Below are 13,590 nucleotides of genomic sequence, written 5' to 3' on the forward strand. Positions count from 1 at the left end.
CCTAAAATCAAAATTATATATCTGAAATGTTAGGATGTAAGAATTTTGATATTTGCAAGTGTTGAATAATTTTCAGTAGTCTTATTTCGACCTCCCCTTTGTGACTTCATGTTGCAGATGAATGTTGAAGGCCCAACTTGCTCCAACTGTAAGTCCGGGACTTTCCATCTCAGCCCGGAAAACAAAGATGGCTGCCTGTCCTGTTTCTGTATGGGCGTCACTCAGCAGTGCTCCAGCTCCACCTTCTACAGAGACCTGGTAAGATCCTCAAAACGGTTCAACCACATAACCCCACAGTGCGATGGTTCATACTCCAAAAAGAAATGAACTACGACATGTTTAAACATACTGTTTGACCCTCAAAGCAAAAAACCTCAAGTGGTTCCAATTCTGTCAAATCATTTCCATCAGTAGTACAGGCTGATATAGAAATATCTTTAGGACCAGCTGAACGGCTAAAAAGGTTACATATGGACTCAGACTGCTGAAGAAGCCTTACATGGTGAAATCAGAAACATGCAGGCTGGGTTTGGAAGCAGTGATGTCTACCACTTGCATGTATAATCGATTAGTAGACTTTCAAACAATATTAAAACATTGAATTTACTACTTCTTAAACTTTACTCATTTTCTAAATTTCTAGAAAGCATATGAGCCGCCCCTTCAGCTGTAGTTGACACTCATTTTCAAGTCTGTTTTACGAAACCATCAGATTGTTTTCAAGGTTTTTAAAGTACAAAGCTGTCACTCTTTAAAGGGGCTGTGAGGAGTTTCTAAGTGACCTTGAAAAAGTCTTCCTTTTAGATATTTGCCTGATCATATTCCACACTTTAAAATCCCACTATCAGGGCTAATATTACAAGTTGCAGGTTATTTTAAATTGCTACTTCTTAGCTTTCAGATCCGCTAACATATAGCCGGCTGCTACAACGTTTGCTTGATGTCACGTTTCAAACCATAGTGCTGCGTGACTGTGCTGATAAATACCTTACCTCGGTGCGTTGTATCCAGTAAAAAGTTGTCTTGAACAAAGAAAATTTGTTTCAATCTGATCTCCATTTAATTCCAAAACAAACACACGCCTTGTTAAAAGTACGTTACAACAGTGTACAGAGACTCCAGGCCACAAGGTGGCGAGGGAGTGCAATCAAAACAGATCCCCCTCATAGCATCTTTAAATCACTTTTCCCAACAGACCAGTCATCAATTTGTCAGGAATGGGACTTCCTCTGTACCTGAAAAGTTTACCCTTTGTATTTTTGCTTCATTGTCTTTTTCCAATTACATCCCTGACATTTCTAGATTCAGTCAGCTGTCATAAGTTTTTTGAAAAGACATTGCTTCTTTGTCTACAAGCATCAAGTTATCAGCAAAGCTAGCTCTGAGTCTTAAAGTTACAGTTTCTTTGTTTTTGCGTGAAGTGTATCTCATCCTCCACATCCTCTCTTTCAGGTGTCTTCAGTCTTTTCTCCAGGCAACTTCCAGGGATTCGCCCTGGTGAACCGCCAACGCACCAACCGCATCGCCACAGGTTTCACCGTGGAGGTTTCCACTGAGGGGACTCAGCTGTCCTACAGCAATTTCGACTACGTGGGGCAGGAGCCTCACTACTGGCAGCTTCCGAGCATCTATCAGGGAGACAAGGTCAGTATGAAAGAGCACATCTGGGTGATAAATAAGAGGATCAAGACCCCCCTTTGTGATGAGCAGGAGCCTGTAGACCATTTCTCTTATTCTACCGCTGCACGCTGTACTTTCTTCTTCAAGCCTCAGCTCATCTTTCTCTCCGAGCAGATTGCCTTCCAGCATTTTTTTCTGATTGCAGCCACACTATCTCAAGTTCCTGTGTGCACAGATTGATGCTCATTTGTTTAACTTTCACTTTATAGAAAGATCCTTTCAGTTCTCGCATAAAACGAGCAGAACAGGTACAGTAACGTCAGTCACTGGTTGTTTTGACTTCAGTGTTGTCTGGCATGTTTAAATGAATGATGTGGCATTGTGCTTTTCACTAAAAGCCATACATTTTACTATGTGATGTGAGTTTAATTCGTGGTGTTCTGTGTTTGAGAACCTTTAAAAAGCCTGATTTATGAATCATTCATGGAGAGCATGATGTCTCACAGCAGCGTGTGTATTTTCCTGCTGGTGTTGGACACTAATTGTCTCTTGGATCTGACCTCTCACACAGAAGTGCATATTGTTAAAGGAAATCGCCTTCTGCTTCACATCACACGAGCCATGTAAAATGGATTGATCATTAATGGTCCATTAAAGAACTTCACACAGTTTAAACTTTGCTCCGATAACACTGCCATAACACCCCCAAATACCATCAGCTCAGTGATAAGGAAAGTGATCAAAGGGAGCTAACTTTATCCACATCAATAGAGTGACCCCAGCTCGCCGGAGGAGCAGCTCAGGAAGGATGCGTCTATTTGGAACCTAATGGCCTCCGAACGCAAAGACGCCCACAGATCCAAAAGAGCTAGCCAGGTATTTGGTATGAAGTGCAGCCCCATAGATAACTGTAGTGACGGTAACACTCACACGTCTAATGAGAATGATAACACACCATGGTTGTGTCTTCACGCACTAACACAGTGTAACAAAGTGTAAGAGTTTGAGGACATGTAGGGAAATCAATCTACTCAGCTCAGAGATGCAGCTGCATGCAGGTGCACCATGATTCAATCAGGAGTGATGTGTCAGACTTAGTGAGCGTTTGCATGTTTTTGACTTACACAGAGCTTTGAGTGGGGATGGGAAGCTGAGAGCGGGTCCTCAAGGTGTGGGTTTAATCAGCGTGATCCATCCATGGACTGTGCAGAGGAGTCAGAGGGCACACTCACTTCACTCACTCTCTATTAAAGAATCTCTCCAAAAGCCTCTATAAATAATTACCTTCTGTGCCACTCTGGAGACTTCTTACTAGTCTTGCCGACCAATTAGCACGGTAACCAAAAGGGGCGGGCCTTGTGCTTAGCGCAGTACCGTAGGTCTGTTTCTATGATGAATTGTTTCAGAATAGGGATGTGACGATACACTCAACTCACGTTTTGATACAGTTTCTGATACTGGGTTAACGATGCAATTTTCTCACAATTTTTTTTAACAGCTTGCAGACAAAATATGTCTGAGAAAGATTCTTTAAATTATATTCTTAAATGTATACAAACTACAAAATATATTTTGTTATTTTCAACAAGTTAAAGATTTATTATTAAATTTAAATTTAATTATTATTTAAATTGGAAAAAAAAGAATTTGATTAAATGAATTATTATCAAATTATAGATATATTTGAAATTCTCTGAGGTAAAAAAAAAAAAAAAGTGCACAAAAAACTATATTTTATCTTGATTAACCAAAAAATATATATATGTTTTTTTTTTGGTTTTTTTTTACAAATTTCACATCAAAATAACTCGATCAATAATAAAAATAAATAAAATCTTGGTAAAAAAGGAATACAGCCCTCTGCTGTTTCGATAGGGCATCACAATTTTTTTTTTTGTCTTACATTCATATTAATTTTTAACTGTGATACATCTTTACATCCCTATTTCTGGACCAATCAAATTTGAGAGCACAAACTTAGGTTAATCAGAGATAAAAACCTGTCAGGTAAGCACATATTAGTCTATAAACAACAACAATATCAACCATACCCCCTCAACAACTAAAAACAAATCATTTTTTTTAATGATCTAATATTTGTGATCTTTTTTGAGTCTGGAGAAAATGTTTCATTCAGGCTTTAATTCATGAAGTCATTTCAAAACACTGTACACTGCAAAATAACTTAAATCTTATCAAGTGTTTTTGTTTTATTTTAAGTAAAAATTGTCTTATCATACTTGATATGAGCCACATTCAACCTGCCAGTCCAAAAAATGTCTTATTTCAAGTTGTTTTAAGACAAAAATGAGGTCTGAATTGCTTGTAACAACAAATAAAAAAAATCTGCTAAAGGAACAAGAAAAGCTCTCTAGAAAATTTGCTTGAAACTAGAATAATGTCTTAGTTCAAGTAACTTTTTTCTTGTTCCATTGGCAGATTTTTTTAACCTGTTACAAGCAGTTCAGACCTCATTTTTGTCTTCTTTAAATAAATAAGACATTTTCTCCTCAAAATAAGACAAAAACACTAGATAAGATTCTAGTTTTTTGCAGTGTACATCAGGGAGACACTACAAGATGTCTTTTTAGTCTTAATATTAGCCACATTCACCTGACCAGGCCTTAAATATTTCTTTTTACAATGTATTCAAAGACAAAAATGAGGTCTGAATTGCTTGTAATGAGTTAAAAAAAAATCTGCTAATGAAACAAAAAAAAGTTACTTGCATTAAGAAACTTCAAGCTTCAAGCAAATTTTCAAACAATTTATTCTTATTCCATTTGCACTTTTTCTTACTTGTTACAAGCAATTCAGACCTCATTTTTGTCTTTAAATAACTTAAAATAATACATTTTTCTGGACTGATGAGTTGAATGTAGCTAATACGGAGTATTACAAAACAATTTTTGAATTCTTGATAAGATTTCAGTTTTTGCAGTGTAAAGTTACCCTCCCTGTCTTGCCCCTCTGCAGTCAATGGATCCCACTGTCACTCATCATAGCCTTGCCATGGCCTCACACAGTGTGAAAACTAAAAAGCATGACTCAGCATGTTCACCTTCACATTGTAAAAGGACTAAAATCTCAACCCCATCTTCGCCGTTTCCACTTTTCTCATGATTTCGTGTCATCTGTGTCTCTGCTGCTCCCTTCTCCTTCGTCTCTAGAGGGATGTCAGAAAGCTGGACGATGAGGTCTGGGCTCTCTTTAACTTCTCCAGCGGGCATGCTGGCTCGCCTCCTTTCTTCCCCTCCTCCTCCAAATCCTCCTCCTCCTTTTCCTCTTCCTCTTCCCGGGTCCCAACTACCTCTTCATCCTCTCGGTGGTCTTTGCGTAGCCTGAGCCCTCCTCCCCCTCCGTCTGGTGTCTCCTCCTCAGTTAGACCCACCAGACCTCAGCCTTACTCTCCAGGCCACGCCCCTTTCCTGCAGGTATCCTCTGTCATAGACTGGAACAGGCTTTGTGAGCCATTTTGTACCACTTGTTTTATGGATGACTCGCTGCTTTTGATTGACAGAGCAAGAACACACTGAGCAAGACTTCTCCGTCTGGGGGTGGCAGCAAGGTAGACGGTGGCATGACTGAGTGGATGACTTCATGTCTCGACTTTTGATAGTGGAGCTGTAAAAGTTAATGTGCAACCTGCTGTTCTTTGTTAATCCGTGTCAGTTAATGTTTCAAGGAGCTGCAGGAGAACTGAGTAATCTGCATGATTTTTGAAGCCTGGCTGGGTGGTAGTTTTATTGTTAGGGACGTAGCTCCCACTCAGCGCTGTCACTGTAATTGTCCACTTGACAGAAGCATCGGTTCTACTGTACTCTGTCATTATACTGTTGTCTGATTACAAACTGCCTCTATCTGAGGCGCGTCTTAAGCTGTCATTTTCACATTATTGACAGAGGAAGTTGTTGTTTTAGTTGTCAAACACCGAACAAAGCACCTCTCCTGCTGTTATGAAGCTGTCAGCAGAGCCGTTAGTAACTCTCCTTCAGTAAAACCGTGCAGAGTTTAGCTGTGAGTCACTTTTCTCCCGGCTTTCTTTTTCAGCATGCTCGCCTTGCTTGTGCTTTTCCCTGCCTGCTTGTGTCCGCTCGCTCTTCATCTGTGGCTTATTTCTCATGCTTCCTCTTCCTCTGCCTCTCAGTACGCTCTGGTCTACAAAGGTTTCAGCTTGCACCAGGATGATGTGCTCTACTGGCAGCTCCCAGCGCAGTTCACAGGGGATAAGGTAACTCCAAAAACTTAAGGGGTCACGTCCCTTCAGTGACCTTTAAACCAAACATCCCGGTCCCTGAAGATACCCCACATTTAACACCCTGCAGCCCTCCCACTCATGGTCATCCCTCATCCTCACACTCCCCTCTGCTGAGCCCTTTATAAGGTCACACGCCCTCTGACCCTTCACTTTGTCCCACTCCTCCCTCCACTTATTCTGTGTGTTTTGAAAGGTTTGTACCATGTCACCATGTCTGTTTATCTGTTCTTTAGTAGTTATAACAGTGAAATGCATCTGAACGTTTGAAAATCTGTGAAGTTCAGCACAAACAGGATGGCAAAAAAGAAATCATGAAATTCAAAGTGGCTTAGCTCATTGTTTTTAACTACACATACATACCAAAATATCCCATTATGCTCTACGATAAGATAATAAAATCAGATGTCTGAATTAGTTAGTAACCAGGTTGTTGCTATAGTAAGGGCTCCAAAAAGTGGTTATAGAGACCAGCAACCCCCTCCTGTGAGAATAAACCAATAGGCCGACACAAAAACAGACAAAATTACTTTATTTAGCCAAAACAGTAGAAAACTAGGCTACTTAAGTGTCTAAACTGCAGTGTTTCCTAAATTAATCTGCTACGACTGCTACTGTCGTTATTCTGGCTTAGTCACCATGGGGGTCTTTTTGCAACAAAAAAAATGTAGAAAACAGAACAAAGGTTTTCTTTATTTGCATGGTTTAATATACAGTTGGATCATTATTTTTGTATAAATTTTAACACTGATGATTGAAATCTGAAGTTTTTAATAGTTTTTAAATCTGGAAGACATTTCACAAACCCACTTTTGATGTTTCCCAACCCCCACTTTGGCAACCACTGGTCTGTAGTAGTCATCCAGCAAGAATAGTCATCATAACATTATTAGGAACATAAAATAAATGTAAAAGGCTAATGTGTTTTTTTTATCTGTGGTGTTGAAAAAAAAACTTTTTTTAAATGTTAAGAAAGTTTTTATGAACTCGCATCAACTCTTTGATTCAATATAATTTGCAATATGGTGTCAGTAATGTAACTTTTTCTCCATAAAGTTTATCAACATTAATATAGTTTTTAATCATCAAAAGCAAGTCAGATATGATTATTTTTATGATAATAATAATAATAATAATAATAATAATAACAATAACAACAACAACAATAATAATAATAATAATAATAATAATAATAATAATAATAATAATAATAATAATAACAATAATAATAATAATTATTATTATTATTATTATTATTATTATTTTTATTATTATTATTATTATTATTATTATTATTATTATTATTTATTTATTTATTTTAACGACGTTATTAGAACAACTTTTTATAGCACCTTTAAAAACATTAGTTTACTAAGTGCCCTTACAGCGGAAGTCCAAAAAGTATTTAAAAAAAAACAAAAAAAACAAAAAAAAAAGAAAGGAAAATAAAAGCCAGAAAACAAACAATGAAATAATTAAACCTTATCACCAGTTTTCCCTCAAAATGTATGGCACATGCTTAAAAACCCAAGAACCAGCTGCACCAAGAATAGGCAGCACAAGAACCCAAATTCATAGACTGAGACCAAAAAAAATCAAAAACAAACTCATAAATAAAATGGTTAAAATAAATAAAGAACATAATAAAAAATAACTGCTTCTCATCAGAAACTGGGACCACCTGAGGAGCAGAAAACTTGAAACTATGCAATATCCAAGTTCTTGGTCAGCTCCTTTAAGTGCATTCACCACTTCGTGCTGTTGAAAAAGTGTAGCTGCACTCTATTAACATAGTAATCCCATATTTTAACTTATTTGTTCCTCCCTGCTCCTTTAATCCAGAGGATTTTATGTATCTGCCCACCCCATGTTGCTCTAAGTGCATCACAGTTTGACTTAGATCTAAATCCTCCTCTTTTCTCATGCTGCTTGTGTTCAAGGTGGGATCCTACGGCGGTAAACTCAAATACACCATCTCCTATGTGGCCAGTCCAAGAGGAACAACGCTGGATGACGGTGACGTCCAGATTATTGTGAGTATGACTTCATGCGCTGTTTTTTCCCTTTGATTGAGACTTTTCGTGTTTGCTCACCTGTCCGTGTTGTTCCTGCAGGGCAATGACATCACTCTGGTAGCCCGTCAGCCCTGGCAGAGGAGGCAGCAGGGCGGCAGGGAAACTCGCCAGTTTGAGGTCGTCTTCAAAGAGGTGAGTGGTTCGCGAGTCTGTTAGAGAGACCCCTTTCCTCCTGGCAGATTTAGTTGTGATTTAGTTTTATTATTATTTTGAATTAAGTTCACTGTGAGATTTATTTTCCTTCAGAGGGGGGGCGATTATTTCTCAACAGGTCTTTTGGATTCCACCTGGGGGAGAAAAGCCTTTGTTTGCATTTTTCTTGGCAACGTTTCTGAGCATGTTGTCAGTTATAAAGTTCAAGAAAGCAGATTTTTTTTCATAAGAGAGCAAAAACAACTGCATATAAAGTGCAGAAACAGACTTAAGCCACAGCTTTGGCCTTGAGAAAACTGAAGATTTTAATTTTGCAGGAAAACTGGCGTCGTCTCGACGGCATGCCCGCCACCAGAGAGCACCTGATGATGGTTTTGGCTGATCTAGATGACATCCTGATCCGGGCATCCTACTCTACTGAGATGCAGTCCTCCAGTATCTCTGACGTCAGTATGGAGGTTGCTGTGCCCAACTACAGCGGCTTGGCTCAGGCCCTGGAGGTGGAGCAGTGCCGCTGCCCACCTGGGTACCAAGGACTCTCCTGCCAGGTATTTATTTGATCCAGCTGATGCATTTCTTTGTTTCTTGAATGAATCCTGGCTGATTTGTTGTTCCTCCTTTAGGATTGTGCGCCTGGATACACCCGTACTGGAGGAGGCTTGTACCTGGGTCACTGTGAGCTCTGTGAATGCAATGGCCACTCTGACTCCTGCCACCCTGAAACTGGCATCTGCACGGTACGAATGACCTCACACCGCTCAGATTTCAGCATCCTGATGAGAAAAATAGATCTCTCACTTTGATTTATGTCTCCCTGCAGAGCTGCCTGCACAACACTCAGGGTGAGCTCTGTGAGCAGTGTGCGCCTGGCTTCTTTGGTGACCCCACTGTTGGTACTCCGGAGGACTGCCAGCCCTGTGCCTGCCCTCACACTGACCCAGACAACCAGTGAGTGCTGGCACAGATACCAAGAGCTCACATTCCAGCTCCATTTATAGCTCAAGACATCTCTGTGTCCGCTTCACTAACTCTTGTTTACAGCGAATTCCACTGTCTCATAAATCCTGGAGTTTGATTTATTCGCACTATTAACCTGTTTTCTGCAAGATGACATCAGATACTACGTGAACACTGCTACATTCAAAGATCTGAGGTTGTATCCACAGTTTCTGAGACTTTTTCAACAAATTGAGTTCTGTTCAACATATTTTATCACTCAACCATTCGTAAATTAGTCAAAGCATTAGTTCAGACAAGCTCTCAGCTGCTTGAACACCCGCCCTATCAGCTGACGGCTCAGCTGAGAACATCTACACATCCTATCCAGAAGCTCAGCTCTATTTAAACTTTTGTAATCTGCTCACCTCCACCCTTGCTCCTTCTTTTCTAGTGTGTCTGAGTGAACCAGAGTCTTATTGTTGCTCTGTTCTTGTTGATCAGTGCTTTGGGCATCTTTGCTGTTGCTCTGCCTGCCTTGGCTTTTTAACTATAATCTAAGAAAGAGTATAAGTCTTATTTTGCGTTAAAAAAAAATGTCCTGCTAGACTTGATACAAACCAAATTTGCCAGACAAGTTCAGAAAAATTTTGTATTTCAGGATATCAGAAGAAAAAATGACACTTGAATTGTTTCTTAAGACAAAACCAACTCAGGCGTCATTAATGTCTGTTAATATCTTGGAATAAGGATATAAAGGGGTAGAAAAATTTCAGGAACTTTCCTGAAAACTCTAGAAACTTTATATGTGAAGTTAAGCTTGAGAAAATTGGAGTCTGAACTGTTTTAGCCAACCTTGCTTGACTATATAGCCCTGTTTCTATCAAGCTGTCTTGTTCGGTTCGTCTCGGCATGGCACGCAGTTTACAGCGTTTCCACTGACTAATCTCGAGACAGATCCTCAAATAACCGAGACAAGCCTTGATTGGTCAAAAGAATTGTCACTTACCATGTGACAGCGGCTGTATTTCTCCTCTTTAATTGTGATTGTGCTTTGTAACAAAGAGCCACAAGCTCTTTGGAGGACGAAATGCTGCATGTCTTCCATCGTTGCTCTTTGTTTACTGTGTCACATTTCTTCTTCGTTGGATTTATTCGCGGGGTACACTGTGTTGCGCTACAATGGCGTCACAGTATTATGTTGCTGATGCGACTATCGGCATCCAGCTTACACGCTGCCCACCACAAGGGAGCGCGGTTGGCTGTGGAAACGCAAACAGGACCAAGCTTAACCGAGCCAACCCGTACCAAACCGTACTGATCCAAAACGGGATGCTTGGTGGAAACGGGGCTCATGTAGCCCTTAGGTGGTTCCTTTGATGATCTTGTGCTGGGGGCATCATGCAAAGTGCATGATGGGACTGTGGCCTCGGAGCCCTGCAGTCAGCAAAGTGCTGCTATGTGGTCAAGGATATTCAAGTCAGTAGGTCCCTCATCATAAATCCCCAGTTTACTCCCTTAAATTCCAGTGGAAAGTAGGGCTGAACAAGTTATCGTTTTCAGATCAAAATCGCAATTTTAGACAATGCAATTTTGAGATCGCCAAAGCACAATTTTTTGCAGCGCTCCTGACTGACTCAGGATCTGTTGTGTCAGGTATTATACACATTCTGTTTTACAAATTTGTAGACAATCTATATGTTAAAAGTGCTGGTAAGCAGGTCAACAACACAAAGCCTCTGTTTAGGAGCAGAAGTTTGATGAAAACAGATTATTTATCATCACTATTGATGATTAAAAAATCATGAATCGCAATATCTGCCAGAAAAATTACATCTTTTCCTAAAATTGTTCAGCCCTACATGTGAATATCCCAAAGCTTGATTTGAAGAAAAATCGTGAATCGAATTGAAATCACAATATCTGCCAGAAAAATCGCAATTCAATCTTTTCTTAAAATCGTTCAGCCCCAGTGGAAAGTTTTCGACTGTAACGCTTCCCGGAGTTTAGTAACCCTATCTTCTTGAATAAGACATTTGTGGCTTATGTGAGGTCAAGACACTTTCTAATATTTCAGTTTTTGTGGTGTTGTATTTAGGAAATCAGATAGAAACTCTTTAACAGAGAAGAGTTGTGCTCTCCCCAACTCTGGCTTTGGTGTTCCACGTAAGCACATGGAAAGTGCAGGGAGCCCAAGAACAGAGCTGTATCAACAAATTGGTTTAATTGACACAAATTATTAACTCTTTTGAATAGAATGGTCTTGGGATTTGTTTTACTTTTTCTCTTAACTGGAATCCAACCTCATGTTTGCGTTTCTGTCTGTTAAAACAGGTTTTCCCCGACCTGTGAGAGTCTTGGAAATGGTGGCTACCAGTGCACCGCCTGTCAGCCTGGGTACACTGGACAGTACTGTGAACGGTGAGGACACTCTAAAACTGTATTCAAGGCTACTTCAACAATTCCTCTACTTCTAATGTTCATTTTTTGACATATCTGTCTCTACTGTTTCACCATCAGATGTGCCCCTGGATACGTTGGAAACCCACAGGAGAGAGTGAAGTGTCGTCTGTCCGATGGTAAGGCAACAATTCAACCAGCAGAAATAGGACCAAGAGGTTCAGTTCAGTTCGTCTTGGTAAGGGACGCATTTTGTGGCGTTTCCTTTGACTAAATCTAGGACAGGTCCCCAGATTACCGACTCGCACCGCCCCTCTTTTTGGTACCTTTCTGTTGGGGTGCCAGACATACTGATTCGACCCCAGAAGGTGGAGCTAGAAACGCTGCAGTCCGTTGATTGGTTGAAAGAATCGTCACTTTTTGTGTGACAACGGAAACAAAGAACAACATAACCCTGACGTATTTAAATCCCCAGCCGACTGCCCAACGAATTGCTGGACATCTCCGACAGCCGACAATCTATATATCTGGTTTACACAACCAAGAACGTCACTGTTTCTCCTCACAATATCTCCTCTTTCTTCTGTTGCTTGTCAAATAACAATCAAAAATATGCAAGAAAAAATAAGAATAAAAAAGCGAGCAGGTTATCAAACCCCACCGGTAAACTGAAGTCACATTAAGTGTAAGCAAGCGAGCATTAGGTGCCTGGGAAGTATCTGTAGAGTCAGTTATAACAGAGATAAGGATGATGTTCTCTGGACTCTGCTGGAGTTTAAAAAAATTTCAACATGTTTTTCGAAACGATTTCAGCTAAAAAAACACAGGTCACCACCGAACAGATACAGTTTGGCTTTGTGAGACAGTGAAAGCAAGTCTTGCTGCATCATGACACAGCCACTCTGATGCTGTTTGTTTTGGTTTTCTCAGAGAGCGGTCCTGATGAGTTTATTGTGACCTTTACCCTTTGCAGCTGCAGCCTCCCTGGTGGTGAAGGTCTATCCAGAGAGGGTCCAGGCTTCCCAGGGTGGCCCTGTCACTCTGCGGTGTCAGGTGTCCGGCTCTCCTCCGCACTTTTTCTACTGGTCCAGAGAGGATGGACGACCCATCTCAGGCAGCGCTGACAGGCGCAGACAAGGTAGCCATGACAACCATGGAGTAGATCAAACCACATGTTCTTCATGCGTTTATCACCTGTTGTGTATCTGTGTGTGCAGGCGCTGAGTTGTTCTTCCCAAGTGTTCAGCCCAGTGACGCTGGGGTCTACGTGTGTACCTGCAAAGACCAGCGCAGCACTAACAGGAGCCGGGCTGAAATCGTCGTCACAAGTGTGTATTGTCTCACAGCCGTGTTTGCAGTTTTTTCTCATGCTGCTTGTTGAATCACGCTGAATAAAAACCATGTGTGGTTCAACACATGGGTCTGCTTATGACCAGGTTATGTAAGACCTCTGTCTCTAGTTTCAGGGCTGTGCTTGCTCTGGGTGCTGTGAAGGCAAAACAAAAAAAACTTAGTGATGTTTTATCATTCTAAAAACAGATATCATTTTGACATTTAAGCTTTTTTTCCTAACTCTGCTGTCAGTTATAGACAGAAGTCTGCAACCTTAACTTTAATTTGAGCCATTTTGCTTCAGCTCAGGTGGATTAAATTCATTCAGGAGCCACAAAATCTACTTCATCTTTACAAAGACAAGAAAAGACAAAAAAAGTGTATACAATTCTTTAAAGAGCAAAAATCTAGTGTGTATGTATCTAAACAAGACGATTTTTTGTAATTAAATTATAAATGTGATGTCTTAGTTTTTATTTTGAGTAAATTTACAAATAAAAAATGAAAGAATGAAGAATTTGTAAAGTCATAAATTTTATTAATTTGCAAAAAGAAATTCTCAAGGAGAAGAAATTTTAAAAATTTGCAAAATTAAAACATTTCATGATTTGCAAACATTTTTCAAGGAATGGAAATTTTAATAATTTGCAAAAATTAAAATTTTATTAATTTGCAAAAAAATATTTCAAGGGAAGTAAATTTAAAAAATGTGCAAAAATTTAGAAGTTGTTTTTGAAAAATTGTAAACAGATCAAAAATTTGCAGTTTTTAAACAAATACATTTTAATAATCTGCAGAAATTATAACATTAAAGAAAAA

At 39.7% G+C, this 13,590-nt stretch overlaps 1 protein-coding gene across 2 annotated transcripts in view; it reads left to right on the forward strand.

The window, feature by feature from the left end:
• Nucleotides 1-13,590, forward strand: part of hspg2 (heparan sulfate proteoglycan 2) — a 139,684-nt gene that overhangs the window by 91,444 nt on the left and 34,650 nt on the right. Inside the window, exons 32-46 of one of the 2 annotated variants that reach the window (XM_074680751.1) lie at nucleotides 118-258; nucleotides 1,453-1,644; nucleotides 1,890-1,928; nucleotides 4,791-5,054; nucleotides 5,141-5,188; nucleotides 5,768-5,851; nucleotides 7,816-7,908; nucleotides 7,990-8,082; nucleotides 8,421-8,651; nucleotides 8,727-8,840; nucleotides 8,924-9,051; nucleotides 11,374-11,460; nucleotides 11,560-11,618; nucleotides 12,413-12,577; nucleotides 12,657-12,767. In XM_074680751.1, coding sequence (XP_074536852.1) covers nucleotides 118-258; nucleotides 1,453-1,644; nucleotides 1,890-1,928; nucleotides 4,791-5,054; nucleotides 5,141-5,188; nucleotides 5,768-5,851; nucleotides 7,816-7,908; nucleotides 7,990-8,082; nucleotides 8,421-8,651; nucleotides 8,727-8,840; nucleotides 8,924-9,051; nucleotides 11,374-11,460; nucleotides 11,560-11,618; nucleotides 12,413-12,577; nucleotides 12,657-12,767 — 1,849 coding nt within the window. The remainder of the gene's footprint in view (nucleotides 1-117; nucleotides 259-1,452; nucleotides 1,645-1,889; nucleotides 1,929-4,790; nucleotides 5,055-5,140; nucleotides 5,189-5,767; nucleotides 5,852-7,815; nucleotides 7,909-7,989; nucleotides 8,083-8,420; nucleotides 8,652-8,726; nucleotides 8,841-8,923; nucleotides 9,052-11,373; nucleotides 11,461-11,559; nucleotides 11,619-12,412; nucleotides 12,578-12,656; nucleotides 12,768-13,590) is intronic. The other variant, XM_074680752.1, reaches the window with a different exon arrangement.

Source organism: Halichoeres trimaculatus, unplaced genomic scaffold (assembly GCF_033239565.1).
Source record: "Halichoeres trimaculatus isolate MK-OKI-2021-1 unplaced genomic scaffold, fHalTri1.1 fHalTri1_scaffold_11, whole genome shotgun sequence".
In the NCBI taxonomy this organism is placed as follows: domain Eukaryota; kingdom Metazoa; phylum Chordata; class Actinopteri; order Labriformes; family Labridae; genus Halichoeres; species Halichoeres trimaculatus.